Source organism: Rattus norvegicus, chromosome 8 (genome assembly GCF_036323735.1).
Source record: "Rattus norvegicus strain BN/NHsdMcwi chromosome 8, GRCr8, whole genome shotgun sequence".
Taxonomy (NCBI): domain Eukaryota; kingdom Metazoa; phylum Chordata; class Mammalia; order Rodentia; family Muridae; genus Rattus; species Rattus norvegicus.
Window position 1 is genome coordinate 31,994,332 of NC_086026.1, and position 27,755 is coordinate 32,022,086.

Consider the following 27,755-nt stretch of genomic DNA (forward strand, 5'->3'; position numbering starts at 1 on the left):
CTCAGTAAAAGTAGCCATTATTTTAAACTTGATATGTATCATTTATGAGACCTTTGCACTTTGATTTCACAGCTTCTCATTTAAAAAATAAAACCTTTCTAAAAACATTACTTATACTAGATAATTTTTGCAACCTGCTTCCCCCTCAGTATTGCGTTCTCCATAAATGCTGATAGCTGTACTTCACTGAATTCACATAGTAGTCTGTGTACCAACTTTTTAAACGATGTGGGATTCCATTAGTAGATACTGTTTCACTGACAGAGCTGTGCTGCTACGAACATTTCTTTAGGGCTCACAGTAACTTTATACAAAATGTCTTAACTTGTGCACCAACTTTACAGAACCATCAGTTTCAAGCAGGGACGAAAGAAGGATCATTCATAGCGACTTAAGAACACTCTCACTAGGGAGGGAAGGTTCTAAGGACCGTATAAGACGACACCTCCCGCCTTCCGATATCCTCAACTGTTACTGAGTTTCTTTCTCATGCGTCCATTCATTTCCTCAACCAGAGGGCGAGCAGGGACCAAGGTGAGTCAACAAGTGTGATGAAACTGCAGCAGTCGGTCTCTCGACTGCGCCAGACCACCAGACATGACAAGAAGGAAGTGTCCAGGCAAGCAGGGCCTAACCTCACTTTCCACCCACAAAGTCACGGAAGTGAGGAAATGGGGTGGCCAGGAGAACTAGGAGAACAGACACCTGCCTGTCTCTTCTCTTTCACAAAGACGTCAGCTCCACAGCAGAACCGCCTAACCGGGGGCCCCCACCCTGAGGGCAATTTTCCAAGAGCTGGCTGGCTCTTTAACCAGCGCCTCCCAGCCTTACGCCAATTCCGTAAGGAGAAGCGGGGGCCAACCCCGCGGCTCCCGCTGCTCCAGAACCTGAGGTGAAATTGCGCGGGGAGGCACTGGCGGCGGCCATCTTTAGTTCGGGCAAGACCCCGCCCTCGCGCCCCAGTCACCGCTCCCACTAAATCCCCAGGACTTTCAGTGACAAAAGTAGCGCAGTTAACCGTAGAGGTAGTGTCGAGAAAAAAAAATACTGAAGACCCTACTGTCCACGACAACGGAAGTGCCCAGACGCGGCCAATGTAAACATGGCGGTTGAGGAGGCACAGCAAATCGGCGGCGGCGCCAGGGAGAACACGCTCAGAGCGAACGAAGCAGGGCGGCAGGTCGCGGAGGTGGGTAATCTCGCGAGAGCGTAGCCGCCTCGGCTCGGCCCGGAAGCCTCAGGGCGGGCGAGAGCCAGTGGGGCAGTCCGCCTGCTGCCGTGTGCGTAAGTGGGGCAGTGACGCTGGGCGGCTACGCTGCGGAATCGGCGTAGGAGGTTTTGGAGAATCCGCCGGCTGCGACGCGCCGGGGCTGGTCGCGGAGGGGGAGGGGATGTCGGTCAGTGCGAGATCCGCTGCTGCTGAGGAGAGGAGCGTCAACTGCAGCACCATGGGTGAGCCTCAGCCCCCGGCCGCCGGCGATCCCGGCTCCGGCTCGGGACGCGCGGGTACTCGGCGACCTCCGGACCAGCCGGGGAACGCCCTGGGGCTAGAGGGGCGAGCGGCACGGCGGGGAGGCGGCGGGCCCGGGGCGCGGCGGCCGGGGGGAGGGGAGGGGAGGCGGCCTCGGTGACAGTTTGAATTGAGCGTGAGCGGAGCCGAGGCGGCGGCGTTTCCTGCGCTTTGGCGGGCAGGCCGGGGGAGCGGGCGGGCGGACCGTGGCCTCTGAGGCCCGAGTCGCCCGAGCCGCCCCGTCCCAGCCCAGCCCTCACCCGCCTTGGAGGCCAGTCTTTCCTGCGTCTCCTCTGGGCCTCCGGCCCTCGACTCTTCGGTCCCGAGGCCTTGCCTGCTCGGGTCTCCCGCCCGAGCAGCCTGGGTTGAGGTCCCCTTGTGGGTGTGTAGGCCGGGCGAGCAGGGTGGGGATGTTTGAGCGAGTTGGGCGCGGGTTCTCCGTGGGCCGGCCAGGGAGGGCAGCTGGAGGGAGGGAGGGAGGAAGAAGATGCCCTGGGCTGGGGCTGCGATGGAGGCGGCGGCGGCGGAGGCTGCAGCAGCAGCAGCAGCAGCTCCAGCAAACGTGGTGCTGCTCGCTTCGCCTTCTCCCGGCTCAACCCTGAAGGCCGGTGGATGGCGGGCGAGTCTCGAGACAGATCCTGAGCTTGGTTTGGGTTTAATTTTTTAGGAATTAGGGAAAGAGAAGGTCTCGGAGGGCGCCCCCCGGAGGAGGTGTAAAGGGATGGGAACGGTGCCTGGAAAAAGGAGGGGGTTGGGCAGACACGGACTGGAGAAGTTTAAGGAAATTAATTTTTGAAAATAATTTCAGTAGTCTGTTTTTCTCTTAAGCCTTTTCATTTCCTCTCCTCCCCCACATGCTGGAAAAAGAACAGGCCATCTCATTCATATTTTCCACTCCAGAGTTCCACTTCGTACTTTTTATGTAGTATGAACTAAGCAATTGAGTCTTTTTTCTTACACATTTCTTTTTCTGCTAAGTTACTTTTTATAGTACACTGTTCCATATCTGCTTTCTTTCAGTTGAAGGGTTAGAATCTGTGATGACCAGATGTTTGCTAAGTTGCTGAAATCATTACTTGTTACTTAAATCTTGGCAAGCTTATTGCTAAGTAGTTCAACTTTGAGAGTTACTTATTTTAATTCTCTAATTTTGATGAAAAGGAAAGCTCTTTCCAATTGCCTCTGGGGAGAGGAACAGGTAATCTAGAGTGACAAGCATTTTTTTTAAAACATATTTATGTGCATTCAGGTAGTGAGAAGTTGAGGAAACTCTGGGATTCATGCATATAGCAGGACTGCAACTTGTAGAATCTTGAGAGACTGAAGGATGGGCACAATTTCTTCCTGGATTCATTATTTCTCCAATCAGCAAGGGAAAGAGTAGGGGATGGTGGGGTTGGGGGAGTAGAGGCAAGAAACAATCTTCATTACAGCCAGCTGAATGAGACTAGAGGAGATAGGGCTTGAATGGCACTATCAAAGAAATATGGAAGCTACATGGGTAGTTTACATGCTAAAGTGTGCCATTCAGTGATAGGGCAGCGATGGAGCTTGGCCCTCTTTATACTGTTATTAAAAATATCACATTGCACTCAGGCTTACATAATTGAAAACAAAGTTTCTGTGTGACTATGAGAACTTGGTGAATGTTTTCCTAATTTAGCAATTTATAGGTACTGGTTTTGGTTTAGAGATAATTTGTAGGTAAGGACACGAAAAGTTATGGTAAAGACATAATCTATTGGGATATTTGAAGGACTCTTAGACCAGACTCTTATTATTAAGTTCAATCTACAGAAAATGCTCTTACTATTAATGCAAACCAAAACTGTTTATGAGAGCGGGGATGCAGCTTAGTGGCAGAGCAAGGTCAGTTTAGCAGAGGACTCCAAGCCGACCTTAGGACAGTTTAAAGGACTGTAACAACCAAAGTGTTAAGGAAGCAGGAGGAGAGTTAACTTGGGACTTTATGACAGATTGGAATGAAGCTAGTTGTAGAGCAGGTTGGCCTCAGACATATAATTTGATGGTATATATATATTCAGCATAGACTGGACAGTAGTGTTGCTTGACTGAATTGCTGACAGAAAGCCTAATTTCATATTTTGACTTAAAAAGCTATCTTCAAATTTTTATTAAAAGTTGAAATTTGTTAATGCATTTTACTGAGCTTTGAGACAAAAATGTGTAGATTCCATTCTCTGTACTGTGTGGTCAAAAAGTGCTGTTGGTCAAAAGTAAGGATGTTAAAAGGGTTTGCGGCCTTGGTATGAGAAAAGAAGATTTAAATAAAGGCTGTTAAGTTCATGTTGCCTTTTTCTTATTTTTGGCTTCAGTTATTCTGCACACCAGAAGCTAGTAGGGCTAGAGAGGCCATATTTGTAATCTTCAGAAGAGGTCACCCTCAAAACCAGATAAAAATCAGGGCTGGTCCAAAAAAAAAAAATAGTAGCCAATGACTGTTTCACCTTTTGAAAAGAATAGTTTTGTAGGGTTTTTATTTTATTTGTTTGTTTTCTTTTGATCATTTGTGTCATCAGATTTCTAGAGAGTCTAGGAGAGGGGGAGGGGCATTTTCTGGTTCAGAATCTTAATGAAAGTACACCTTTGCATGATTGAGAACTTGAAGCTTGATGTCAGACATAGATTCAGATCTTCACTTGCTCCTTCTACTGAGGTGTCACTCATTTTAAGTTAGTGTTCACAAAAGGTGAAGGATTTTTATTTTTTTCCCTTCCCCTTTTCTCCTCACTACATAAGTCCCTTTCTTTCCTCACTGCCCCAAATCCAAAGTTCTGCAAACGTCTTTTAAATAAAAGCAGAATGAGAAAGATAGCAAAAGTCCCAGCTTCTTCTTCTTAGGTCTAATATACAGAAAATGCTCTTGCTATTTTAGCAAAACAGAACTGTTTATGAGAGAGGGGATGCAGTTTAGTGGCAGAACACAGTTAACTTAGCATCTACAGGTTCTGGATTTGGTTCTAGTAGCCTCAGTCCTCACAGGAAGTCTTATTTTATTATGCTTAAAATTTCTATCTTTTAATATAATCCTGTGCATCTTCATACACTGGTCTGCCATGCTTTCAGAATAGAAACCTGGATTAGGGCGTTATGCAGTAATTTCTGGGTGGCTAAAGATGGTGCCTTATCAGATAGATGACTTAAAAGATTATGTACTTGTAGCCAGTAACTTTAAAAGTACTTTAAAAACTGAGAAGAGCAAAGTATACCTGTGTTTAAAAAATAGCAGGAGGCTGCTCCTGTTTACTTTATGTAGGGCTTTAGCTTTGCATCTTCATGTATTTGTGTTTTAGTCTATGTTTACTTTACAAAGAATATTAAGAGTATATCTCCCTTGGTAATCAAAAGTTACGATGACTCCTTTTTATTTTTAAAATTTTAAAATTTGTGTATGACTGTTTATATCTATTGTGGTGGGGGTGCATGTGGAGTTGAGAGGACAATTTGTTAGAGTCGGTTTTCTCCTTTCACTGTGTTTGGCACAGAACCAAGCTCAAGAGGTCAGGCTTAGTGGCACTTTAGAGGTCACCTTTGTGCCCCAAGCATGCTAAATCTGCTCCATTTTACTCTGGAGTCATAAATGAATAATTTTGGAAGCTTCACTTGAGATGAGCCTTCAGTCAGTTTCTCAATCTTGGCAATGTTAATGTGTATAGAGTAATATATAATAAGAGTTTATTATTGTTCTGTGAGTATAACCTGTAGGAGCATGTGTGTGCATGTATGGTGCATGTATGTGTGCATATTACATATACTTAGTATTTCTCAAACTTGAGAATTAGGATTATCTAGGTAGCAGTTTTGCTTTTATTGTTCATATTTGATTCATCATTATTATTATTGTAATTCCTTGACATTGTGCTAGATCAGTCAATAGATCCCAGAGTATAAATTGTGATCATTAAAAATGAAGAGGCCATCATGGCCTTGTGTTTAAAAGTGCAGATTATCTTATTCTCAGTAATGTTCCTAGATTCGTAGTGTTTGGGAGAGGAACCTAGAAACCTTCATTTCCAAGTATTTTTCAATTTAGTAAGTTTATTAAGGTATTTATGCTATACGTTTATTTATACTATATAACTTTATTAAGGCCCTTATACTATAACATTTACAGGTTTTAAGCATGCACTTCAAGGAACCTTGATATGTAAGCACAGATATATCTTATAGCCTTATGTACCAATCAAGACATTGAACATTTTAACATCTTGACATTTTCTTGTTTTTCTTTTCAATCTTAACCTTGTTGCTCCAGGTAACCATTGATCTGATTTCTGTTAGTCATTGATTAGATTACATACATATATATATATATATATATATATATATATAAAACTATATATAGTCAGTCTCTCTATATAGCTATATATAGTCATAGTTTTTCTGGGTAGTTTTTGAAGTTTTTCTTCCTTCCTGATTTTGTATTTGGTGCATATGCGTGTGTGTGTGCGTGTATGTCTATCTGTGTGTCTACCTTTGTGTCCATCCATATATTCAAGTGTGGCAGTCAGAGACTAATCAGTGGTTGATGCTGTCCCCTATGGTCTCCACCTTATTTTAATTTTTGGTACATGTTTTTGTGCTGTGGTTATGCACATGACTGTGGGTGCATGTGCCTAATTGCATCCATGTAAAGGCCAACGGAGGACATTAGGCATCTTCATCTATTACTATTATATTGAAACAGAGTCTCTCACTGAACAGAAGCTCAGTTTAGGGGTCCATTTGTCTCTGACTCTCCTCTTTCTGTGCTGGGGTTAGAGGCATGTGCATCCATGCCTAGCTTTGTGTGTGTGTGAGTGTGTGTGGTGCTGGAGATTTGAATTTAGGTCCTCAGGCTTACATAGAAAGTGTTCTTATTTACGGAATCAACTCCCCAGCCTATTTGTCTGATTTATCAACCTGAGCTCCCTGATTGGCTAGACTAGCTTGCTTGTAAGCCCCAGACATCATGCTGCCTACACCAGTCCGTACAGGGTTGCACATGCGTGGTGTCATCTGTGGATTTTATGGCTTACACTGGGGTAGTGGGAATCCAAATTGAGACTCTCATGCTTTCATGGCAAGTACTTTACTGACTAGGTGATATCTGCAGCCCCTTTATAAGATTTCAAATGCACAGAAAAAAGTTAAAAGATCACCTTGGTATATTTAAAGGAACATAATTCTAGTAGCTTTCTAGAGTTTGATAAACAGTCTTGGGATGGGCCTCTGGAAATATGAATAACTTTTGTCAATATAAAAAAAATTTTTTACAGCGTCTGAACATTGTAAAATAGTCTTGTAATGACAATTTGATATTTTGTAAGCCCTTTTTCATTTTATTAACAGATACTGCTTATAGAAGTCTTATACCTATGGACCCATAGCCTTGTGTATATTATTGTGTTTCTATTTTGTTTCTGGAATTGCTTTTTGTCCCTCCTCATACCTTTTCCATTTTTTTGGTGGGAGTGTCTTACTGTGTAGTTCAGGCAGGTCTGTAACTCATTATGTAGACCAGGCTGACCTAGTAGTAATCTCAGTAGACCACCTGCCTCTGACTCCCCCTGGGATTAAAAGTGAGCACCACTGTGCTGAGCTCCTCCTATCTTGAAAGTCATCTTTTCTACTCTTCAGGCCATCTATGTTAATAGCTTCTTGTATGTTAGTTTGAAGAATTCTTTTAAAGTACAGAATCAAAAATCATACAGGTTTCCTGCCCTATAAAACATCATATTGTGTTTTAGTTTGTTTGTGCTGTGATAACAGTATACCTAAGATTGAATCAATTCTAAAGAACAAAGTCAATTCTTACAGTTTTGGGCTGAGAAGGTCAAGATCCAAGTGCCAACAGGGTTACCTGGTTAGCTGGTTATAGCCCAGTCTGCTTAGCTGTGGCTTCCTAAGGAGACAAGTACCCTTTCATTGTGGTGAGGAAGCTTAGAATAAATAGTTTTCTTGCACCTCTTCTCAACAGTGCTTCTATTGTTTCTTTCTTTTTCTCTTTCTTTTTTTTTTTTTTTTTTTTAAAGATTTATTTATTTATTATATATAAGTACACTGTAGCTGTCTTCAGATACACCAGAAGAGGGCATCGGATCTCTTTACAGATGGTTGTGAGCCATCATGTGGTTGCTGGGAATTGAACTCATGACCTCTGGAAGAGCAGTCGGGTGCTCTTAACCGCTGAGCCATCTCTCCAGCCCTCTTTTTCTCTTTCTTATTTTTTGGCTCTAAATATTTTTATAAGATTTTTATTTTTTGAAATTTAAAAAACATCATTTCCCCTCTTCTCGCCAACCTACCCCTCTCCCTCTCTCTCTCTCTCTCTCTCTCTCTCTCTCTCTCTCTCTCTCTCTGATCCATGACTTTTTCTTTAGTTGTTATTACACACACGCTATTTGTACATATGTGATCTCAGGCTTAGTATTCTATAACCAATTGAATTCTTCTTGGGGAAGAAGACCATTTCTCCTTCTCAGCATTTCTCAGTTGCCCATTACTTACTAGGGTTGAGGGTCTGTGAGCTTCCCCATTCCATGTTGGCATGCTCATTGGTGTTGTTGATATATATGCAGGTCTTGTTAAGGGAGCTATGTGGATGAGACTTCTCCACATGTGGATCATCACCTCTGACGTTTCTAGGAGTTGCAGCCTCATAGCAAACTTGGTGTTCCAGCTCTCAGAAAACTTTTTACTCTCTCTTCCAAAAATGTCCCCAGAGCTCAGGAATTGTGTTATAGGTGGATCAGTTGGGACTGGAAATCTTGTTTTCTGTATTTTGATTTATAGTTTTCCGTGATGATCTGTGTTGCAAAGAGAAGTTTCTCTAATGAGAGCTGATAATTAATACTTGATGGTATAAGGGTAAATATTTAGATTTTGCTGATTTAGTAAGGTGAAAGTTGTAAGTTTTCCTCTAAGACCTCACTAGCCCTGGATATTTGGCTAGGTTTCTAGTACCCGGCATGGTTTCCCTCTTGATAAGAAGGTCTTAAGGAAAGAGTCTTTGGTTGCTACTACTGTACCCTTAGAGTTACCATGCCCATGCTTGTTTTTGTTGTGGTTCATAGTTGGCATATCTGGGTAGCACTGTTGGTCGCTTCCCTCCTTTGGAAGCTGGCATGGGTGTCTTCTGGTACCAGGAAAGCTGGTTCTCGTGAAGGAAGCGTGTTCTCTAGGTCCTGTGTCTGAAGTAGATGCTATCTTCGGCAATAGGGCTTTAACCTTCCACTTCTGGGGTGGCTCAACGGGTAGCAGCAATAGCATATCATATTTTGGAAATTTCTTATGCAATCTTGATAACAACTTAAAGGGGGCTTCTCATGCATAGTAGAGGGGTTTTCTTCCTTTTTTTTTTTTATGTTTGTTTGTCCATTTGTTTGTTTTAAGATAGTCCATGGCTCTTGGGAGGAGCACTGTGAGTCCAGGTGGGAAAATTTCATTTAAACAATCTATGTATGTATGCATGTACACATACAACACAGACTTGATATGTGCTATATTTCATTTTAGGTAGAGAATATGACCCCTTATGGCTTCTCTGATAATTGTTTGTCTTCCCCTTTTATATTCATGCACCTCTCCCAAATTAAAGTCCCATTTTCCCCATTTCCCCCTTGAATTCACTTAGACTGTGTTAACGCCACTTCCCCCTTCCTGCTTTTATTTCCTTGTTTTCTGCAGTTACCATATACTCATATCTGTAGACTTAGAGGAGCTAGGAATTGCAGATGAGCGAAAACCTATCGTCATTTGCCCTTCTGTCTGGATTGCCTCACTCAATATGATGAGTTCCATAGATTTACCTTCAAATTTCTTGATTTGATTTTTTAAACAGAGGAATGGTGTCACATAGTGTATATGTATTACATTTTCTTTATCATTTGTTAGTTGAAGGGCAGTTAGGTTGTTTTGATTTCTCTATTGTGAAAAGAGAGAGTGCAAAGAAGTTGGCTGAGACAAGTATCTGTACAGTATGATGTTGAGTCCTTTGAGTATATGTCAGGGAATGCTGTAGCTGGGTCATATGGTAGACTTGTTTTTAGCTTTCGAGGGTTCCTTCATACTGATTTCCAGAGTGGACGAACAAGTTTGCGATCCTACTGACCCGAGTGAGGGTTCACTTTTCCACACATCCCCTCCAGCATTTGTTTTTAGTTTGTTGTTGATGATCTTTATTATTTTTGACTAGAATAAGGTGAAGTCTCAAAGCTGTTTTGATTTGCGTTTCCCTAATTGTTCAAGATGGTAAACATTTTTGAGATATTTTTGAGCTATTTAAAATTTATTTTAATTTTATTTTGTACGCATGATTGTTGTGCCTGCCTACATGTCTGTGCACCATGTGAATGCCCAGTACCCACAGAAGTCAGATACTCTAACTGGAATTCCTGATGGTTGTGAACTGTGCTGTATGTGCTGGGTACAGAGTCCAGGTTCTCTAATTTTTGCTTTTGATGTAATATACCATTAGATTTTGACAACTTTGACACTACAAGTTCGTTCATTTAACAAATACATGTCTTGTATCTGCTATTTGTGTGTTTGGCTCTGGGAAATTGAAGCTAATACTTTGACAGAAGCAGAGCCATGATGATTAAGATCTTAGGTTACAAAGTCTGACCAGGATTCACATTTCAGGTTTAATGAATGCCTAACTGAATGCTGGGCAAGTAAAGTAGCAGTTTTCTTTTCCCTTCTTAAAGTAATAAGTAGACAAATCTTATTTAGCATGATGCCTGCTAAATGAGAAACATTGAGATAACTACCTTAGGAAGTTATCAGACTGTATTACTATATAGTGGACTGCCTCCACTATGCATTCCTGAGCTTGTTTGTTTTGTATTCCCAGATCTTTGTTGTACTTAGTAAATAACTTGTGGTGTGATTTAAAGGCCTGTAGCATATACTGATCCCAGACTGCCCTGTTCAGACTGGAGAAGGGGAATCTTTGGTAGATAAAAAGGATGGTTACTTTGTTACATGCTGAGAAATCATGGTAGTATCAGATTATGAAGCTAGAGGAAAAGATAATAAGAAATAAACTCATTAAAGAAGTTTAAAAGAATAGCAATGATGGGAATCATCTTGATGGTTATCACTGGAAGACTGGATAAGGTATCAAGGTAGGGTCAAGTGATTGGAAAAGGTTATTTATCTTTTCCAGGACTAAGATAGAATTAGAGCAGTCATAAGGAGACAAAGGGTTGGTTGGTAGCTCTTAGGGAAGGTGGAGATGCAGGCATAGAGTGCATAGGTACCTACCATTTCCTGACTGAGATGGACAGTTTAAAACATGAGACAGAGAGGCTTGGAGAGAGAGAGAATGAATGTGTGTGTGTGTGTGTGTGTGTGTGTGTGTGTGTGTGTGTGTGTGTGTGTGTGTGTTAGTTTTATTTCCTATGGTATCAGTAAGACATGGTCACCTAAGATCTAAAAGAACTGTTTTTAAGATTACTGTATTCACTTGTGCCTTAATTTATTATATTTTGTAAGTGAACAGATTAATTTGCACATCAGAAAATTCTAAAAGTGATTTAGTGAAGTTTTCCTGTTCTCGGTTAGGCCAAATCTCCTAATTTCTTGAACATATTATTACTAAAGTTTATTAACATTTGAACTGGTACATTTCAAACTAATGTCTTTTTTTTAAAAGAATTGACATTTTGTATCTTTTAAACTTTTAAAAAGTTATTAATTTAAAAAAAGATTTAATGTATGTTAGTACTCTATTTGTATGTACACCCGGATGCCAGAAGGTATCATACCACAGTAACCATGTGGTTGCTGGGAATTGACTCAGGACCTCTGGAAGAGCAGACAGTGTCTTAACTGCTGAGCTACCTCTCCAGCCCTATGTTTTTTTTTTAATTTTATTTTATGTGCATTGGTTTGAGGGTATCAGATCCCCAGGAACTGAGTTAGACAGTTGTGAGCTGCCACATGGTGCTGGGAATTGAACATAAGTTCCTCTAGAACACCTAGTCCTCTTAATTGAGGAACCATCTCTAGTCCAAGATTTTGTATTCTTATATATAGTCAAGAGTTCTATTGAAGGATTTTTTTCTATTTTATCAAGTTTAGAGACTATTTTGAGGGAGATTATTTGTGTAAGAGGAAAAAAAGTTTTTTTGTAATTTTATCTTTATGCTTTTAATGTATACTACTATTAAAAATAACTTGAATACCATTCCACTTGTTGTAACATTCTGAAATATGAAGTGATTTTCTACAAAGAAAACTTCTCTAGTAGCTAACTCATTTCTAATACTGACATTGTAAACCATTTTTAAAGTAAGTATAAAAATAAAATTTTAGTGAATGGACTTTTATGATTAGGTTAAATAACAGGGAACAGGGAAAACAGTAACTTCAATAATCGCTGATTAATTCATTTCACTCTTAATTGCTATAATCAGTGTTATTATTAAATGCTATAATCAGTGGTATTATGCCCAATTTTGGTGTCGGAAATATTTAAAGTATATAACCCATTCAAAGATTCATTTATTCTCTAGGTGAGAGAAAGGGTCCAGAAATTTGTATTTAAGTATTTTATATTTTAGGTGATTTTGACGAATAGCCAGGGCTGAGACTCTTTATAAGAAAGAATCTTTCTTACAATATGAGGCAATATATGTGAAAATATTCTGTAAATACGTTATGAAAGTTTGGTATTCACTTAATATAGTCTTTTGATCTATTAAACCATTATTAGTATGTTTTAAGTACATTTAATATTTTTAAACTTCAGAATTAAATGTGTTAAAGTTGCTTATCTATTTTGTAGTTTCTGGACATTTTATAGCTTCGATATTTTAAATTATAAACAATATTTTAAAGAGAATATTTAGCAAACCTCTTCCCCTTCTCTAGTTATTCTTACGGTGTTTATTAGTACTTTAAGTTAGTAATTTACTTTTCTTACATTTTTGGGATGAGTTTTAAAACTGTAGCTTTTTGAATTTTCTGCTTTGTACATATATCTACCTACCTTTTATTCTTATTTCCTGGTTTCTTTTTTAAAAAGCCATCTATCTGACCTATGTGTTTCTGTCTGTCTATCTATCTATAAATATAAATATTTAAAAGGTAGTTTGACAACATGATATAGGTTTTCCCCTAGGGCCTTTGACTTCCTTACTCATATTTTGACCATGTTTACAGTACCAGATCTCAATTCTCCTGTGTAAACATGCCTCAAATTCAGTCCAATTTAAGATCTACACTGTTAATCATAGAGCTAGATTACTTGTTTAGCTCTCAGTTTTTTTCCTATAAAGTTGAGATGCTGGTTGAAAAGGAAGTTAATTTAAGTAGGGATAATCTTGTTCTGCGGATATATAAAACAATCTACTAGTAAAGGAGCCACCAAACCCATTTAGGCTGTTGACTAAAGATGCTCAGAATATACGGCTTGCCCAACAGGGTGAATTGATTACTCTAGTTTAAGTTTGGAGAAATGAAAATTTGACGTGAATGGAAATAGTGAAAGCATACAGAAAGTAGTCAGTCTTGCCTTGGCGTTTTTTGTTAGAAAGCACAAGTTGGTTAAATACAGCATACTCATAGCTTACTTCAGGCTTTTTTGATTGAAGGGTAGGTATTCTAAGTTCTGTTGGTTATAGGTATTGTGTTTAATGAAGTAGAATCTAGTTAAGTTAAACAAAGGACCTTAATTCCCGTAGCTAGCTTCTTCATCAATCTTTACTGTTTTGGCTTTTTCCTAACTAGTGAATCTGTGTTGAGAATATTGCACCTAAACCTCTACTTTAATAAGCTGGTTTATCTATTACTGAACTTTAGTATCTTTTCATTACTTACAGTGTGGGTTTTTAGGTTATTATTAAGATTACTATATCTCAGGCTCTACAGCCAAGCTATAGATTTTAATTGCCTATTTCTAGGTGGGGGTTAGGTGTGTGCTTTCATCAAAAGCTTACTAGAATCTGTAGCCTTCAAAGCTAAAGAAAAAAGGCCATACACCTTTTTTGTGATATTAAGTTATTTTTTTGCTTCAGTAGCTTAACAAAGAAGGCTTTTCAAATCTTTAGTTATAGAATTTAGCTTATAATTTTAGAGAAACCTTTATAATTTATTAAGAATTTAGCTAATAATTTTTGTAAAAATTTTAATTTCCCAGCAACTACATCAATATGCTAGGTCTGTCACAACTACTCTCCCCCACCCCCCAAAACCAAGTGTTTGTTTTTTCATGGGAATGCAGTAGGGAAGCAATACAAAAATAGAATTTTTTTCACTTACAAAGTTTTTCTGTTCAGAACCCTACAGTAAAATTAGAGAATGCTCATATATTGCATAAAGAAAAGATAACAATGACAGACGAAAACTGTGATAAAACTAATCCCTAAATTTCTGGGATAATCTTCCCAATAATTTCAGGAGATTGTAGGACAGGAAATAAATCATTTAGTCTCATCATAGAAGCAGCTCACCCTGCAGTCTAAGTTAGGTGGTTGCTTAACCCTGAACTGTCCGACATAATAGTAACACATGGTGGTTGAACACTTTAGATGAGGTGAGGTGTGAATTAAGGTATGGATTGTGAAACATTTTTATATGAAGTATCTTGTTAACTTTTTTTGTTTTTTTGCTTTTTTCCTTGTTAATTTTATATTGATTATAGAATGTTTTGAACATCTTGCATTGGTAAAGTATGTTGTTACATTAATTTTGTTTCCTTTTGCTTTTTTAATGTAACTCAAAGAAAATTTAAAAACACTTATGTCCTGTATTAGAACTCAGAGGTTCTCATTTGTTTCTTGAGATCAGAAGGCTATTTCTTCTTCAGTATTAGATAATCTTCTGGAGGCAATCCTGCGGCTTTTCTGAGGTTTGGGAGTTTGTTTTCCTTTCTTTTGACAGTGTTTATGAAGCAGACAGCCAGGGCTTTTGTACCATTGCTACTTCCTCTGAACTATATTTTGTACATGGCCTTTCCTGGGGTTACATTCTAGAGAAATAAGCTAATGAATCTTAAAGTTAAATAACCTTTTAGGACAGTTTTGTTTCCCTACTGATGTATGTTGTCAACTAAGATATATTTCTTTTTTCCTTGGGCTGCTATATAGTTTTTGCTTATTCATTCTTTCCTTAAATTTGGAGAATTTACTGAATAGATCAAATATGTTTTCCATCTCTTATTTCTGAAGTTCTGTTCTAGTTATGACCTTCATTAAAACTTTGTCTTTCAGAAAAGGCACACGGTTTGGCTAGAGGTCTAGAGTCCTAGAAAGTAACTTTTAGCTTAGTCACTTGCAGACTTCACGTGTACCTTCTGTTTTTTTCACTGAATTAAGAAATAATAGGACTTAATTGGGGTCATAAGACTACCAGACTCTTGAAATGTCTAACTCTGCTGTGGTTGATATACACTTGAGCAACTGTTTATCTGTCTTACTTTATTAATAGTTTATTTCTCGACTTTCCTTGTATTCTCCTTACAGCTAAGATTTTTTTCTTTTGTAGTTTTATGAGTTTGTCAACATACAAAAAGTCTAATTTACCTGTTTAAAAGAAAGAGCTAGGGGCAGGACTGAAAGAGCTGAAGGGGATTGCAACCCCGTAAGAACAGTATCAACTAACTGGACCACCCACAGCTCCCAGGGACTAAAACACCAACCAAAGATTATACGTGGAGGGAGCCAGGATTCCAGATACCTATGTAACAGAGGATGGCCTTATTTAACATCAGTGGGTGGGGAGGGAGGCTTGACCCCCCAGGGTAGGGGGATTCTAGACTGTGAAGTGGGAGTGGGTGGAGAAGCATCTTCATAGAGGCGAAAGGGGAGGGGAGAAGGGGAATGTGGTGGGGGTGGGGGGTAACTGGGAAGGGGAATATCATTTGAAATGGAAACGAATAAAATGACTTAAAGAAAAGTAAACACACAGTAGTTTATGAAGTACATGGCTTCATTTTCTTTCATTGTGAATTTTTAAAAATTGAGTTGCTTCTGATTCCTTGGCGATAACTTGGGAGATAGTAGAAGAATTGCCATGAAGCCCAGCTAGCCAAACAACACTGATGTTAATTAAGATTGGGGTACTGTCTTCTTTTATATTGTTTTTATTATTTTTATTTATTTATTTACATTTGTTTATTTATCCTGGGTATGGGGATACTTGTGGAGGTCAGAGAACAACTTGCAGGAGTTGGTTATCATTCTGTCTTGTGGGTTTGGGGAAATTGAGCTGATGTCTTCATGCTTGCCAGCAGTCACCTTTCCCCACAGAGCTCTTCAGCTGGTTGGCTGTTAATTGACTTAAAAAAATTCTGTAGTGATGATGACTTAGGGTTCATTTCTTTAGTCTGACTCAAATACACAGATGTATACATGTTAATTTTTTTTCAAGCTATTACAAATCTTTTCCAATTAGTAGCAGTACTTATAGTCCTACCAGGAATTTATTACAGTTAGGGTTTTCTATATACTCATTTATTATATTTATAGAGGTGACCCATTTTATTTTATTTTATTTTATTTTATTTTATTTTATTTTATTGAGGCAAGTTCGCTTTCTGTTATTCTAGGACTTGCTTTGTAGATAATGTTGGCTCCTATGTGTGATCCTTTTGGCTTTGCCTCTGAGAACAGTCAATGATACAACATGTGTAGTGGAAAAGAGAATATTCTATATTGTGAGTACACACCAGAGAGCTACATCCTTAACTTCAGCTAGAATTTTAATGGCCGTATAAGGGGCCTGAAACTTGTGTTTCTTTTGTTAAATCTTAAAAAGACACTCCCTTCTACAGTTTTCACACTTCACATTCTTTTAGTTATTGCCTTCTCCACATGTGACCCCTTAATTCAGCTCTACTTGCCAGCTCTCTTGAGTCTGGTCCTTTTGTCTTTTCCAGAGAATAACAGTTTCAGATAAATCCTAAATTTGTTACTTTATGTTCAAGTTATAGGTTGCTATTTGAAAACAAAATATCACATGGCTTCAAGTTTACATCCAAAGATTTTGTGATCTACAGCCTTACTTTTTATTTTTACTCTCTCTTTTTTTGTATTTTGAATCAGGTTGAATCAGGGCCTTGTTCATACTAAACTCTCCAACACCAACTTACATCATATTCAACCTTGTTAACTTTGGCAGGCCTTGAACCTGTATTCTTCCTGCCTTAGACTCCCTAGTAGCCACCAGGTCTAACTCCTTGCCCTCTCTACCTGTTTTTATTGTTTGCATATATTTGTCTCTTAAAATTTTTCTAGTCATTCCTCTCTTTTAAGATTAGAAGAATTAATCTAAATTAATGGTACATTAAATTGAAATGATTTCTATATTTACTAATATGTACAACAGTTCATCTAGTTGCTCAAACCTGAAATCAGAAATATAAGAATTAGCACCCCCCCCCAGGTTAATTATAGAAGTACATCAGCTTAGTACTTTGGTATATAGTCCAGTATACATCTACTGCATTTAATTTAATGCATTTGAGGCTGGAAAAGTGCTCAGTGGTTAAGAGGCTTTTGCTGTTTTTTTCAGAAGACTTTTATTTCACAGCACCCATACTGGGTAGTTCACAACCACCTGGAACTTCAGCTCCAAGGGAGTTGATGCCCAGTTCTGGCTTCTATAGGTACTCATGTGCATGTGACATGTACACACACAGACACACGTAGGTGCACATGAATGAAAATAAAAATGAATTTTATTTTAGTTCATCACTTCCATCTGTAATCCTATCACTAGCTTAAAATTTACAACAGCAGAAATGAGATAGAACCCCCCTCAACATTGTAGAAATAAAGAACTGACTCCCAAAATTGTCTGACATTAGAGCCATGATATCCACAAGTTTGTACTCACACAAAATACATTTTACAACATAAAAAAACCAACAAAAACAAAACCCACATTGTAGTAGAAACTAGCTGGAGAAATACAGAAAAGCACATGAACCTTTAAAATAGGAGTAGGAGATATGCCTATGTAATCCTGTAATATTTCAGTGTTTGTGTTATACTAAGTTTAATATGTACTTTTTAGATTATTTATAATAAAAATATTCATACCATTTTAATGGTGCAGTTCTTCAACATTTTCTCTTTTGCTATATGATTTAGAAATTCAGCTAAGCAAGTGCCTGAGAGTTGTAGTTATATGTATTATGTAATGCTAGAGATATTATGTAGTAGACAAGTAAATTTTTGTGGTAATATCTTTTCCTTTTATAATTTGTGATTGGTTCTCATAGTTATAATGAGTTAATTAGCTTTGCAGTGGAGGTTTCACTGGGCTGGCCTTGAGTCCCAGTGCTCGAGTGACTCTGTTGCTCTGCTTCCATTTGGGGCTGGGACTGTGGCTGTGCACCACTGCCTGCCTCCTCCATTAGAATTAGTTGAAAGACTTGGAGGTAAATTTAATTTTTTGTCATTGAGTAAAACAACATGTAATATACATATATGCTAAAATTCAAAGATTGAATTTAAACCATAGAGGAAAGATCAGTGTTTATCCATGCTATTTAAAGTTATTGATGTATCCTTTGTATCTTTGCAACCTGGTATTTTTTTCTTAAATGCAATGACAGTGGGAGAAATAGAATCTATATATATGGTAAAAAAAATATAACCCAGTTCTGCAAAATTTTCAATTTTATAGCCGGTTATAACTTATTTGAAATATATTGTTATTCTAGTATTTTTTAATTTCTACAACTAGTTAAATGAATTTAACACAGATCTATACAATGTATTTTATTTCCATCAACAGAGTAGTTTGTCTTCTCAAATAAGATATTTGATATAGAAATTTTATCTATTAACTAAAATATTTTATAAATACAAGCTATTATAAGAGATCAGTGTTGCTTCTTATGTAACTAGCTTCAGGTCAGGGAGTACCTTCATGATCCAAGGGCCTCAGTGAAACTGTTTATTTATAGTTTCATTATTATAAAAGTCATAATTATACCACTCACACATACATATAAATAACATTTCCTTACCCAGAGATTTAACTTCCTTCTGGCACTGTGACTATTTTATGTGTGCAGGAAAAGGAGTAATGGGTGGTTAGGACTTTCAGATTTAGGGGCTGGAGAGATAGCTCAGTGGTTAAGAGCACTGACTGCTCTTTTGGAGGTCCTGAGTTCAAATCCCAGCAACCACATGGTGGCTCACAACCATCTGTAATGAGATCTGATGCCCTCTTCTGGTGTGTCTGAAGACAGCTACAGTGTACTTACGTATAATAAATAAATAAATCTTTAAAAAAAAAAAGACTTTCAGATTTAAAGACTTAGGTTTTTAAAGTTCAGAGTTAGGAAAGATGCTTAAAACTTATCTCCTCTGGTTAACAAACAGTGTTATGTTGTTAGTATAGTTTTTACATTGTATTTGGTGCCAGGTTAGCTCCAGGCTGTAGGTTTTGTATTTTCTGGGATGCTTGCATGCAAATTCTAGGAAAATTTGTTGGCGGCAGTAGCCAAATTCCTTTGTCATTTGGATAAATTTTTTTTCAGAAGAAATTTGTTTTGAAAGTGTGATCATCCACTCTTTTGGAGATTATCAGTTATGGATTCATATTTTGTTAGGATTTTAGAGAAAATCTAGCACTCAGAAACCAGTCATATGGGAATTGTTAAGTTAAATGTTCTAGATCATTTAAATTTAAGTGTACCTAAATCAGCCTAATCACATCTTTGCTGTATTATTAAGAGTGGTCTTGTTAAAAGGTAGCAGTAAACTTAAAACTGTACAGGTCATCTTTTCCTTTGTTAGGTATAACAGTTAAAAGGCTGTCCCATCCTTGCAGTCTTAGTTTTCCTCCCATCTTCCTGGTAGGGTTTTCTCAACTTTAATTTTCAGCCTAATGTGTTAGAGTGCGTCAAGGCTTTGCCTTGGAGCCTCTTCCATTTGGAATCCAGTAGTATCCATGTGCAGATAACTTGCAACCTTGGAATTTTCTAGTCATCTGTTTAAAGCTGTCTACTGAACACCTCTGCTTGAATAAGACATCCCAAACTTACATGTTTAAGGCTGTGTTGATTTTGGCATTCCCTACCCATTTCCTCCATTACCCAGAGTTTTCATAACTATCACTAACCATCAAGTTGCTCAAGTCAGAAGCCAGTAGTTACTCTTGATTTGTTTTTTTTTTTCATTGATATTATCCAATTTATTAGCAATATTCCACCAACTCTACCTTGAAAAACACACTTGGAATCCTTAATCTCTCATTGCTTCCTGCTAGTAGCTTAATTTAATGTACTCTTCGTTGGATAATTGCAGCAGTCTTCTTAGTTCTTCTGCTTCACTTAGCAGTAAGAGCTATCTTTAACTTGTTAATCAGGTCACTTGCCTGTGTAAAACCCTCGGGTGGCTTCCTTTCCTGTCTAAAATAATATTCCAACTTCTTGCTTTAGCTGAGTCCCATATGATCTGGCCCCTGCCTGCCTCCCTGACCTTATTTCCTATCCTGTTGTCTTTTTCCTCTGGTGTAGATCACATATCTTCTCTTTTGTTCCCGAAAGTAGCAGATTTATTGCCAGTTTAGGGTCCTTCCTGTTGTCTGGAATGCTTCCTGCCTTTTCTTAATTCAACCCTAAAACAGTACTGATTATGAACCAAGGACTACTGAAGAAAAGACAGTAAGACACAGGTACATACTCTGAGGTGTTTCTACCTTCTGTCTGGTGGCTTCCTTTACATGGCATGAGAAAAGGATAGGTGGTGAAGACTTTTAACTCGCAGATAATTTGCACAGCAGTGCGTGAGTGAGTGTGTGTGTGTGACAGTTTTTGAAATTTTGCTTTTACTTATTAAATTAATTTAATTATCGGCTACGAGAAGACCTTAACTGCCTCAAATTGTTTGAGGTAGGCTGTACACAAGTGTAAACATGTGCCTTTCACAGGGAATTGATTCTAATTTGTTTTTCTGTGTTCTTTAAGTTGTCTTCCAGTTTTCATAGCCTGTAGTTTACCTAATTATGCCTGTGTGCTACCTTTAGCTACAATCTACTTGTCTTTTAAGTCTGAATTGACAGATTTTGAAATGCTGCATTGAATGTGTCAAAACTTAGCTATTGACCGACAACAATATGAAATTCATAGTATACCTTCCTGAAACTTCTTAGGTCTACATTTTCCTCAGCGTTTCCTGTAAGATTTCAGGTACATAGTATAGTAACTGGCTTTTAGTAAAAGATAGGAGATCTTTAAATGTTTCCAAAGGAAATAGCAAAAGTACTGAAAATGTGAGAGTATTCCTTGGACATGCATAGGAGTCTGTCTTCAGTTTATTTTAGCTTATTAATTTACTTTTAATTTGTTGAGTTACATGTAAGTAACTTTCATTTTTCTGTATTTTGCTGTGTTCCAATGGATCTGCTACTCCTGTTTGGACTGAATGGGCCATTTTGTGGAATTCTTCACTTGTCTTCTGTGAATTTGTTCTGTTGGAATCTGGAATACTGGAATGATGGAAATGTTTCCATTACAAAGTAGCTGTGAGTATACTATGTAATTTATATAAAACATTGTTTATAGTCTAAATTAAGTTAAATTTAACTTATAATTAGATGAAATATGATCTTTAAGGAACTTAGCTGTACTCATAACACTTGGCTTTAAAATATTATAGTCTGATTAGACTCCTAATTGCGCTCAAAATTAACTCTTAATTTATTTGACTAGCTTGGGTCTTCAATATTTGGATTAAAAATTAGTTTAAAATAGTGGGAAGCATGGAAGTTGTGGTTTAGCTGTAAATGTGATCCCAGTTAAGAGTATAGACCATTTGAATCCAGACATGTTGGAGTAACTCTTTGATATCACATGTTTTACCATTAGAATTGAAATGTGTCAGAAACAGAGTCAGATTTACTTGACCAATTTAAAATTATTTTTAAAAATTACTCATGAAATGATTGTTCATCAATGAATCAAAACTCCGTATAACTGACATAGTTATAGTTTATTTTAAATCCAGTATTATACGTTTTATTTCATGAAGAGGGAGGTAGCAAGATCATGGGTCATCTTGAAATGATACAAGATCATGGGTCATCTTGAAATGATACAAGATCATGGGTCATCTTGAAATGATACAAGGTCATGGGTCATCTTGAAATGATACAAGATCATGGGTCATCTTGAAATGATACAAGTGGGCCTGGGATTACAGCTAGAAAGAAACATGCCTTTTGACATTGATACTGAAAATCTTCAAGATTTATGGAAAAGATGTGCTTTAAGCACAAATTTTTATATTCTTGCTTGAGTCAAGATAATTTAAAGAACATTTAAGTGTGGAAACTAGTGTGCAAAGGTTGTCAGTATATACATTTAAGGGGATTTGGTTTTTTCCTGTTAAAACTTCTTTGTTACTTTGTTGCTTTAGTAAGTCAGTCAGCTCTTGTTACTAATTTACTGTCAAGTGAGATCTTTGCTCTGAGAATAGGCTTTATTCATTCTTCCTTCCTGGGTTTTAGTAATTAGTCACTTTTATTTTCAAGTCATGCTCAATTTTTCTGTACCTTTTTCAATTAATGTTTTTATTGATGATAATATAAGCTATTTGACTTGCTATGAAGAATAGCTTGTATAATTAAAAAAATAAGTTAATGAGGGAATTTGTAATGTTACAAAATTAATACATGAATTACATGGTTCTTCCTACCTTCCTCAGCAACCGAAGAACCTTGAGGGCTATGTGGGATTTGCCAACCTCCCAAATCAAGTGTACAGAAAATCGGTGAAAAGAGGATTTGAATTCACTCTTATGGTAGTAGGTGAGATGATTTCTTACTAATCTGAAGTTTTGTTCTTTTTAATCATCTTTGGTTAAATTTAAAAAATAGTATCTCTAACTTCAGTGAATGTATGTTGAACTTTATCTTATGTTCAAACATTTAGGAATACAGCTATTGCATAATAGAGTTTATATCTCCTCCTTCCTTTGGTAAAGCTGAGAACTGAGAAATGATGGGCATAGTAGTTGAGTAGAACAACAGTAATTCTCTCCAAGTGATTGCTAAAAGGGAAAGCCACCAAGTGGCTGCTTACTACTGTGTTTGTCCTCTGGCTAACCTCCTTTAGTGAAGTTAATGTTCAAGTGTTTGCTTTGAATTTTGGAAAGAAAGGTGTGTTAAAAGATCATAATTCAGATTATTACCTTTTGATTTACATTCATTGTGTGACTGTTGCAGGGAAGTGCTATTTTCTAACTCAGTCTTAACACTTTGATCTATAATCCACTTTGAAGACATCATTGAGGGTTATTTTGAATATAGGTTGGTTAATGCCATCAGTTTATATATAGAAATAGCCTGTATTTTTACTCTGGGTAAGATTAGTAATCTTCAAAGACATTCTTATTCTTTTTTTTTTTTTTAAAGATTTATTTATTATGTTTACAGCACTCTGCCTGCATGTACAACCGCAGGCCAGAAGAGGGCATCAGATCCCATTACAGATGGTTGTGAGCCACCATGTGGTTGCTGGGAATTGCACTCAGGACCTCTGGAAGAGCAGACAGTGCTCTTAACCTCTGAGCCATCTCTCCAGCCCAGACATTCTTATTCTTAAGTGACTGTTTTCACTGGCTAGAGGCTGGCTTTACATTCTAAAATCATGAGTGTAAAGGAAATTTGTTATATTTCCTTGTTACTGGTTTTAAGGATGTGAAAGCAGGACAGTGGATAAACTGTTCTTGACAAAGTTGAGTCCATGCTGGTCTTACACAGTGTATATTGTTTTGCTAATCATGCTTTACCACATATTTATTCTGATGTTAAGATACTAGACTTAACTCAAATACTCTTTACTGAGGGGAACATTATTTTTTTAATTACATATTTTTCCCTATTGGTTAATTTTTTTTTGCATTTTGGAGGTTGCATTTATTTTAATAGTTCATGTGGTTAAAACATTACAGTTTTATACTTAATAGTGTTAGTGTAGGGTTTTGAGAGGAAAATGTCCCTTCATCTGAACATTGGTTCCTGCGCTCAAGCTGTGCTCGTTGTGGAACTTCTGCTGCCTGTGGAGGATCAAGATGTAGAACTCTCAGCTCTTTATTTAGCACCATGCATGCCTGGATGCTGCCATGCTTCCTGCCAGGATGAAACTCTACTAAACCTCTGAAATTGTTAGCCAGCCCCAATTAAAATGCTTTCCTTTATAAGAGTTGCCATGGTCATGGTGTTTCTCCACATCATGAAAACCCTAAGACACTAAGAGAACTCTTAAAAGTATTTTAATTTAAGGAATAGCATTTGAATGTGTTTTAGTAGAATAATGCCTGGTAGTTTGAATAAGATGCCCCTATAGTCTCTGTGGTGCTGTTTGGGGCAAGCTGGAGGATGTGGCTTTCCTAGAGGAAGGATGTCACTAGCAGCAGGCTTTTAAAGTCTGTTTCATGTTTGTGATTCAAAATATGGGCTCTCATCTTGCTGTTCCAGCTATGCCTGCTGCCATGATTTCCCTGCTATCATGAGATTCTAATCTTTTGGAACCATAAGCCCAAAATAAACTCTTTAAGTTGCTTTGATCGTGATGTTTTGTCAAAACAACAGAAAAGTAAGTAATATACTCTTGTAGCCCTGGCTATCCTGGAACTCTCTTTGTAGACCAGGCTGGCCTAGAACTTAGAAATCTTCCTGCTTCTGCCTCCCAAGTACAGGTATTAAAGGTGTGTGCCATCATACCCAGACAGCTTACCTTTTTTCTTAAGGGGGAAAAACCACCCATTCCTGGACTACTTGCCTAGAGGTGGCACTGCCCACAGTCAAGAAAGTGCCCCATAGACTTGATAGAGGCCCTAGTTGAAGTCTCCGCCTTCCACATTACCCCATCTCCACACACTCACACATACTTTATTTCTAGATATATCATTGTTCATCCCATTATTACTGAAAACAATCTTGATTTCTTCTAATTTTGGACAATTATAATAAACAAGGAATAAGAAGTCTTGGAGATTTTTGTATTGGACACATAAAACCAGCTAGTACACCACTTGTATATCTTATTTAGTAATGTCTCAAAGTATTAGGCCCATTTTATACCCCCACCCCCAGTTTTAAAGCATCTGTATATTTTTTGGATAATAGCACTTCAGTCCTTTATCAGGTATGGAGAGGCGTATGTGCGTGTATATGCATGTTTGTGTATGTGTTCTGTCTTTTCATTCTATAGACATTGCCTTTCACAGAACTGAAGTGTTTGATTTTTAACAAAGTCTAGCTTTTCATGAGCTCTACCTTTTAAGGTTCTAAGAAGCATTGCTATATAAGGGACATCTAGGTTTACTCTTATGTTATCTCCCATGAGTTCTGCATTTTCAAGTAGGACTATCATCTATTTGGAGTTATTTTTTTTTTTTATGAAAGGTGTGAAACAGATTTTTATTGGATTATGAATAGTCAGATGTAACACATAGTTGTGAAAATAACTTTTTTACTCTGGAATATACCTTTATTTCTGTGTAAGATTGACTGACTCTATCTTAGTCTCTCTAGGTTGTCTATTCTGAATTAATCTGTTTCACATGTATATAAGCATATGTACACATAGATATATGAATATAAGGTGTATACAAATACATAATTGAATACATTGTTTCTATTATTTTGAGCAAAATATGTTTTGATCAATTATGAATAAGAAAAAAAATGAAGATAAGAAAACTAAAAGTTGGCGCTGGTAAGATGGCTTAGCCATTAAGAGCACTGGCTGCTCTTCCAGAGCCTGAGTTCAATCCCCAGAAACTACATGGTGGCTTACAAGCATCTATAAGGAGAGCTGATGCCCTCTTCTGGCCTCTGGGTGTATCTGCAGCAGAGCACTTATACATTAAATAAATTAAATAACTGAAATAAGAAAAAAGTTTAAAAAGAAAGCTAAAAGTTGCTGGGCATAGTGGTGTACACCTTTGATCCCAGCATTTTGAGAGTCAGAGGTAGGTTGATCTTTGTGAGTTCAAGACCAAATTGGTTTACAGAGCAAGTTCTAGGGCAGCCACAGTTAGATAGTGAGCCCTGTCTCATAAAAATTAAAAAAAAAAAAAAAAAAAAAAAAAGGAAAGAAAAAATAAAAAGGAAACACTTAAATTTTCATTAGCTGTTGTTTTTCCTTTGATGCCTTTTTTTTTTTTTAATGTTGCTACTGATCTGCCTTATTCAATGTGGTATTTCCCAATTACATCTATTTGCCTAAGCATTTGCAGTTTTTGGAGGATTAAAATAAAATACACATGTCCTTTAGGTGTGTGCATGTTGTCACAAATGACAAGATATACATCCCTTTTAAGGCTGACCATTATTCCATTTTCTGTGTGCCATGGTTCCTTTAAGTATCTACTCATAGACTGTTGAGAATCATGGTGCAGTAAAACACTTCTTCCGATGTACCAGTTTCACTTGCTCTGGTTACATAAACATTAGTTGGGTCGCTGAATATGTAGTTCATTTAATTTTCTTTTTCATATTTCTATGTTGTGATGGTGTCTTGTATGTGTAATTTCATGATTACATGTGTATGAGTGTGCATGTGAAGGCCAGAAGACTGTCTTTGATCACTGTCTAATTTACTGAGACAGGTTCTCTTGCTAAACCTGAAAGTCTTGAATTTGCTCCAGGGAAATTCTGTCTCTGCCTCAGGGGTACTAGCTCCATCTGGTCTCTCTCTTTGGTATATTGAGTATTCCAGTCCTCACGATTGCTTGGTATATGATTTATCCACTGAGACTTCTCTAACCCCTTATTTTTATTTTTTTTAAGAAGTACTTTACTGTTTTCTATAATGCCTATCCCACTGGTGCAGAAGGGTTTCCTTCCAATTCCTGGCCAACACTCAGTTACCTCTTTCCTTCTGACTAATAGGCATTATTCTAACAAGTATGGTCTGATGGTGCTTTTAATTTGTGTTTCCCAGTTAGTTACTAAGACTGAGTGTGTTAGGGTTCTCTAGTGGAGTAGATCTGATTTTATAGATTGGCTTACACACTATTGTCTGGGAAGCCTAACAGTGGTTCTCTCCACACCAAAGAAGCTAAGAACCTGCCATCTGCTCTGTTATGAGACTGAATTGTTTGGTGAAGGCTTGGTGGATTACTGGGGAGCCACTAGTCCTCATACTGTGTTGGAAGCCTCCAGGAAGCTGGGTTCTGTTACTAGTGAAGAGATGTAGAAGTAGCAGCAGCTGCAGCAGCAGTAGGGTAAATGAACTTGTCAACAGGGTTAAGTGAACGTACCAGTGAAATATGAAGGCAGTGAAGCATACAATAAAGCATATTCTCTTAACTTTTGTTTTTTAATCTAGCTATACTGGAAAGTGCCACCCACATTTTACAGTGTGTCTTCTAACTTTAAGTAGCCAGGTCGAGAAGATCATTTATATGTGTGTGAGTGAGTGCTTTATCTTTTCATTGAATCTGGATCTGGGGCAAGTTGAAAACTAAGATTTAACCATCACACAGAACACTTTTTACATATATGGTTATTTGTAACTTTACTGTTTCAAGACAGGGCTCAACTGTGTAACCCAGGGTGGCCTGGAACTCTGTGTAGTTCAAGCTGTCCTTGAACTTACATTCATCCTGCCTGTTCTTTCTATGTGCTGGGAGTTCAAGTGTCTTCGTGGTTCATATGTTCTTCTTTCATAATGTTCTTCTAACAGAAATGTCTGTTGTAATCCTTGCCCAATTTTACATTTGCTTGTTGCTATGAGTTTGTTGTTCAGTGGTGAGAGTCCCTCACCTATTCTGCATAGTAACCCTGTTGTATGTGTGTTCAAGATATTTTGTCCTGTTTTGATCATCCCTGTCCCTGCCATGCTATGAAAAAGTTTTTTAGTTTGATGTAATCTTGTACTCCTATTTATTCCCCCACCCCTATGCTTTGGGGGAGGGTCATATCAAAAGCCCCCTTAAACCTTTAACTGAGAATCCAATAATTACTGAGATATATTTCACTGACTGGTTTCCTATGTTTCTTCCTTAGGATTTTACAGTTTCAGGCCTTATGTTTAAATCTTTAATTCATTTTTAATTAAATTTTGTAATCTCATAATTTTGCATTTGGACATTAGTTTTTTTAAACACTGTTTATTGAAGAAACTGTTCTTTATATGGTGTGTTTTTCTCATTTATGTTCTTTGCTGACAACCAATTGGCCATAAATTTAAATATTTCATAAACATATTCTAAGTATTCTCTTCTGTGATCTTTGGTATCAGAACAATTGTTCTCATTATAATAGT

At 37.6% G+C, this 27,755-nt stretch overlaps 1 protein-coding gene and 1 long non-coding RNA gene across 8 annotated transcripts in view; one reads left to right on the top strand and one right to left on the bottom strand.

The window, feature by feature from the left end:
* Positions 1 to 1,197, bottom strand: part of LOC108351664 (uncharacterized) — a 39,176-nt gene extending 37,979 nt beyond the window's left edge. Inside the window, exon 1 of one of the 2 annotated variants that reach the window (XR_005488015.2) lies at positions 1,061 to 1,197. This is a non-coding gene — a long non-coding RNA (uncharacterized LOC108351664). The other variant, XR_010054098.1, reaches the window with a different exon arrangement.
* A 68-nt stretch (positions 1,198 to 1,265) lies between these two features.
* Positions 1,266 to 27,755, top strand: part of Septin7 (septin 7) — a 63,473-nt gene continuing 36,983 nt past the window's right edge. The window contains exons 1-3 of one of the 6 annotated variants that reach the window (NM_022616.2): positions 1,267 to 1,452; positions 7,406 to 7,407; positions 22,183 to 22,285. In NM_022616.2, coding sequence (NP_072138.2) covers positions 1,392 to 1,452; positions 7,406 to 7,407; positions 22,183 to 22,285 — 166 coding nt within the window. In that variant the 5' untranslated portion in view covers positions 1,267 to 1,391. Of the gene's footprint in view, positions 1,453 to 1,875; positions 1,895 to 7,405; positions 7,408 to 20,977; positions 21,002 to 22,182; positions 22,286 to 23,956; positions 24,075 to 27,755 lie in introns of those variants that run through there. The other 5 variants (NM_001113740.1, XM_063266076.1, XM_039082087.2 and 2 more) reach the window with 5 other exon arrangements.